At 41.3% G+C, this 5,612-nt stretch overlaps 1 protein-coding gene across 2 annotated transcripts; it reads right to left on the minus strand.

Moving 5' to 3' along the window:
- Positions 1 to 3,171: 3,171 nt before the first annotated feature.
- LOC110096387 (cyclin-D1-2-like) lies at positions 3,172 to 5,124 on the minus strand. 2 transcript variants are annotated; one of them, XM_028699285.1, is made up of 4 exons: positions 4,468 to 5,124; positions 4,050 to 4,374; positions 3,823 to 3,956; positions 3,172 to 3,685 (listed from the first exon to the last, which is right to left on the minus strand). In XM_028699285.1, the coding sequence occupies exons 2-4, from the start codon at positions 4,282 to 4,284 to the stop codon at positions 3,479 to 3,481; spliced, it is 576 nt and encodes a 191-aa protein (XP_028555118.1). In that variant the 5' UTR covers positions 4,285 to 4,374; positions 4,468 to 5,124; the 3' UTR covers positions 3,172 to 3,478. The 2 variants fall into 2 exon arrangements, with proteins under 2 accessions (XP_028555118.1, XP_028555117.1); XM_028699284.1 differs by having other exon boundaries at positions 3,823 to 3,971.
- Between the last annotated feature and the right edge of the window lie 488 nt (positions 5,125 to 5,612).

The following is a 5,612-nucleotide window of genomic DNA, read 5'->3' on the forward strand; positions in this document are numbered from 1 at the left end:
CCAAACTTCGGAAACTTCCAAAGTCATCTATTATACACTTAAGGAGCTAGTTTCATGCTTTGAGTGAGGTAATGGTTGAGGTTTGCAAGAAATAATGTATTCTATCATTGAGCCTTCATCTTCAAGGATTTTGCTTTTTATAATTGCCTATGAAACTTACGCTGTATGAAAATCAGTTATTTTCCATTGAAAAATCCACCGCAAATCTCTTCAAATCCATCACAAATACTAGTTTGTGGCGGATTAATGACGGATTGGCATCCGATGGTAAAATGCGTGGCGCAAACTTATTTGCAATGGAGTGAATCCATCACAAATTTTTTGCGGTAGATTCCCGGCGTTCAATCCGCCACAAATTTGTGAGGAATATTCCGTTACAATTTACCAATGATGAGACGGAGGATTTATTTCGCCATAACTTTCAACGGCGCCATAGATCCTGCTCAAATCGGGCATAAATCCTATTGCCAAATAGACCCTTAAACTAATTTTTGGGCTTCTCCTTTAATGGCCAACATTCTACACATGAAGTATTATAGGTTTCATCACATAAAAAATTCTAAACTATGAATAATTAACCCTAAACTATGGACAATAGACTACTCTAATGAAGTAAGATTACCTTGGTTTACAGAAGGGATCGGTTGCTAAAGGAAGAATGTCGTGGAAGGAGACGACGTCCAGCAAATCGGAGGTCAGGCAACGACTAGGAGTCGAAGAAACGTTCGTCGAATGAACGTTGAAGGAACGTTGCCGAAGGAAGTGACTGGAACTGACGAAGGAGGTAAGATAACATTCTTCGAACGTCGTCGAAGGAGGCGACCGTGAGAGTACGTCGTCGAAGGAGAGCATGGCGAGGAGAGGCGAGGGAATTGAAATTGAAGACACAAGCACGGAGCAAATATAGAATGAATGAGCGAATGAAATAAGGGTTTGGGCCGGTTTAGATAAATTTATTTGTGATGGATTCTCCGCTGTAAATCCGCCGCAATACCGTCACAAAATTTGCAACGAAAATATCTGCCGCACTTTTGTCATAGAATTATTCCGTCCCAAAGCTCATCACAAATCTATCACAAATCACTTATTTTCCGTTAGTGTTCCTCCATATAAGAGAGATTACCTTAAGATTGATACTAAGTTTCATTAAAATGCGACCCCATATGCTAGGTCATATTATTTTTAGAATTTTCTTGACTTAAGAAATACGTTGTATTGCTTCAAGTTAGGGGTGTCAATTTTTGACCCGATCCGGAAAAATTCGGGTTCGGATTGACCCGTTTAGCAAACGGGTCGAGTTCGGATTAAGATTTTTTGACCCATTTCAAAAACGGGTTGGGTTCGGGTTGACCCGAAAACCCGAAATCAACCCGATACTGACCCGAAAATCGAGTCCATCCTGATTTCCGCTCGCACTCGAGACGTCGTCATGCTCGCGCGGTCTCTTGCTCGCGCCGTCGCCCGCTGCTGCGACTTCCCGCGGACTCCGTCCGCACGCTTGTGCTGCGTCGCTCGGTCCCGCGGACTCCGTTCGGGACGTGCGGTGCGGTCCCGCGGACTGCCAGACCCGGACTCCGTTCGAACTCCGAAGTCCAAATTTGCGCAGTCGCTTGGTCTAGCGGACTCATGCAAAAAACCTGCTTCATCATTGTCCATACCCCAAATCTGTGCCACACTTAAAGCAAATCCAAAATAACCAACAAAGCCAAAGCCAGTCAAAAACCCACAGGAAAAATCATTTCTTTTTGGCCTTACTATTTCTAGACTACCATTCTTTTTAAGAAAGTCATCATCTGCAATTAGAAGAGCACAGATAGCTAACTCATTCGTCTCCTCCTCACTGTCTGAATAAAAATCCTCATTAAGATCTAATCAATCACATTGCTCCAAAGTGCTACCACTGGCAAGATGAGCCAACAAGCTAATACTAAAGGCAACAGTTAGAGGAATATCCACCAAATGTCCCCTAACACCATCAGACTCCACCCAAATACACCAAGCATAAAAAGAATCCAGCCCTCCGAAAAACGATCACCCCTTGACCCATTACCCGTAGGAGAGACATCTCTAGAATCAGCAGACAGAGGAAAAACACCCTCATTTATGTCTCCAATAGGAACAAGAATATCACTAGTACAAACTACCATATTAGTTAAGCAATTGTGAGGTTCATCAACCTCACAAATATTAGGATTAGGCGCCACAATCTTGTCATCCTTCAAAGGAGAAACCGAAACCAACATAGTAAGAGAAATAGGAATTATAACTAGAGCTACTTTTTAAGTTTAGATTGGGAAATAAATAGCTACAGTAAGAACACAAAAAATATTAGAATTTCAGTAATTCAATTTTATTGCTTATATTCACCATGAAGAAAGAGATTGAAAAGCACTTATTGATTATTAAATATAGAGTGCAATTAGAAGATCATCGATGAAATTACAAAATTTACATAATAATAACTTAGTAGATCTCAGAAGAACAATATTGAAGTTGAAGATAGCTCCCAAAAGTCTCTTACATTCTTACTAGAGGAATATTTCTAGTCTTATATTAAGAGATGTTTGAGACTTTCTATCTTTTAAATTGCAAATTGTTGCATCCTTTAGTACAAAGACTTTACACTTAAGATGAGTTATGAGTCATTTGGTAACATGTAGGCTATAAATGATCAACTTACCCTAATGAAGATATTTTAGGCTCTAATCTTATGAGTTTAAGTTAGTTAAAACTATAAATATTGAGTAATATAGTATTTTCAATGAATATTATGAACAAATAATTAGAGTAGTACTCTGATAACCTATATAGAAGTAGTACTGAGATGATCATAAAATTCTTAGAATTTCTTTATATGTGATAAAAATGTTCATTAAATTGACATTTTTATTTTATGCTTGTACAAGAATAAGAAAATTTACACCATTTTTTTGTGGCTGAGGACAATTCTTGAGTGGAGTGAAGGATTTTGTCTTGTGATAAAAATTTTTGGGGTGGAAGAAGTGGAAAGACAAATTTAATATATAATAGAACAAACAATAGTAAAGGAAATTGGAACAACTTCTATCTCCCTATGTAAAGAATATGGAGCAACTATGGTAATGGAAGATAGCAATTCTAGCCCGATTATTTAAACCATAAAGCTCGGACAGTCTAACTATGAGAAATTATTATGCATGGATATTAGATTGTCCAGAGGCAAATCAGAGCATGTCACGTCACCTAGTACATATCAGATACAGTTGCAGTACACGATAAATGAGAGATGTGTTGTGCTCTGATTCCTCTCCCGATTGCATGGAATAATTATATACATGATTAGCCTTCACTCATTAAAGAATTTATTTAAAACGATAGATGAGAACAAAACTCCGGGTGGATAAATTGTACTAACTTAGTAACTGAGTCGCGAAGTACAACAGCAGAGAAGGTGCCGCTTTCATATCTTCAAACTCATCTGAAAAGTATTTTGGGAACATCAACCACACTCGCCGTCGACCAGTCGCCGACGCTTGAGCGACGGAGGTTCGGCTTTGACGACCCCGGCGGAAGACTTCTCGACGTTGCAGCTGATGCGCGCCGCGGCGGTGACAGTGCCGACGGGGCTATGTGAGGGGGGTGACTCAGATGGACACGCGTCGATGAGATATTCTTCCATCAGCTGCCGACACTCCCCCACCACGTCCTGCATCCAAAAAATACGAGCCGTTTGAGAAAATAATATAAAATTGAAATCTTTGTCGGTTTTTGCCCCAAAAATCCGCCTTGGGAGGTTATTGAAAAAAAATCATTTTTTAATAGGCGATTGTCGTCGGAAATTACCTTGTTGTTCCACTCGCTGAAGTAGCTGAAACAAACGGCGTTGTCAGAGGCCGAAGGAGCGGCGATTTTCACAGAAGCACACAGCATCGCCGCCGCGGCAATGGTGGACGGCCGGAATCTGAGGAAATCCACAACTGCTTCCAAGGAATCTAAAGATTGTCAAATGAAGCGACAGGTAGTAAAATCTAACAAAAGCATCGAAACGAGGTAAAAGATTGAATATTTACCACGGCGGGAACTGATAATGAGATTGGTGGCCCTGGACAAAATTGCAGTGGAGTCGACGGGAAGAACGGAAGCTGCTAAGTAAGGAAGGAAATCAAACGGCGTGACGGCACGCATTCGCCATGTAAGCACCGTCAGGATGAGCAGCTCCATGCGGCAGATGGTTCTGGGTTCAAACACATACTTTGAGTCCAAAATCTGGAGATCGAGAAGCACGGGCACGTGAGTCTCCTCCATCTTGGCCGCAATTGAGAGGCAAGCTACAGATAATAGTTGCTTCGGCCATCCGCCGCCGGATTGTTTCTTTCCATTTTTCCCCTCGGTTACCTTCATTTAACTCGGAAGAACACAAATCAGATCACATAAATAATCAAATCAAAGAAGGGGACATGATATGTCGATGGTTGGATGCACAACTACCGGAAGAGAATTGGCTGAGAGGAAGCGGTCGAGGTAGTCAACGGAGCGGTAGGCGGTGACTGGATTAAACTTATAGAATTCGATCACCTGCTTGAGAGAAACAGAGTAGTACGGACAAAGTTATTAGGATCCAGAAAGTATTGGGACAAGAAAGCTTTCCAGTTTAAATCTATGAAAAATTCGATTTTTAGTGGGATAAGGAATGCCTTGAGCATCCAGTTGATGGAGTCCCGGCGAGCAATGCAGTCGTGGGAGCGGTGAAGATAGTCGGAGCTGAGTAAGTACTCTTTCTCAGCGGCGAAGAGCAGAGGGAGCGGGGTGTGATTGGCGATTGTGTTGATTTCAGTTGTCCATTCTTTTGTGGAGCTTTCGCCACCTGTGATGGCGTGCGAGGAGGCGGAAATCTCGGCGTTGCAGAGAGTAGAGGAAATGGAGATTGGAGCTGGGAATAGATCCATTGAGCGTTAGATTTTGAAACCTTGCGATGGTCGCAGTGGTCAGTGGCCGGACATTGGTGATTTCAGTTGCCGGAAAAAAAGGAGTGATTTTTGGAGCTTTTTCTGATCTGGGAGGAATGAGGCCACTGTTTCGAGATGGTATTAAGAGGATGAGTGCGACAGGAGAAAGTGCGTGCGCCCTCTCTTTTACTCTTCCTCTACACCACCTGTCGATCTCGTTCTCAGTTCTTGTTTTTTTAATATTAAAGACCTTAGATTTTTGCATTGGGAGGACTAATTGGGGGGGTAAAGAAATAAAAACTCACGGGAAAATAAACAAAATCAGATGGTCAACCCAGCAGAACCAACTGTAGCAGCAATGGATGGCTGAGATGCTTGTACTGCACAATCGGATATGAAGACAAACAACAAAATTTAATTTTTGCTGGATTCATGTTGAGAGCTCAAAAATAAATCAGACAACAAAATTACACGTAATAGGATAAAAATTTGATGTTGTTCTTGTAACCATACAGCAAAATCATATTTTAAAGCACAACATCTTAGAGCATCTCCAATTGAAAAACTCATTTCCCACTCTAAAATGTAACGGCTGTAATTCATCTCCAATTGAACTGTATTTTTTTCTTCTTTCACGCGCTTCATGCGAATGTAACAATCTCTCTTCTCTTTCGCCCGCTTTTTTTC

This window comes from Dendrobium catenatum, unplaced genomic scaffold, assembly GCF_001605985.2.
Source record: "Dendrobium catenatum unplaced genomic scaffold, ASM160598v2 fragScaff_scaffold_1228, whole genome shotgun sequence".
NCBI classification, from domain to species: Eukaryota; Viridiplantae; Streptophyta; class Magnoliopsida; order Asparagales; family Orchidaceae; genus Dendrobium; species Dendrobium catenatum.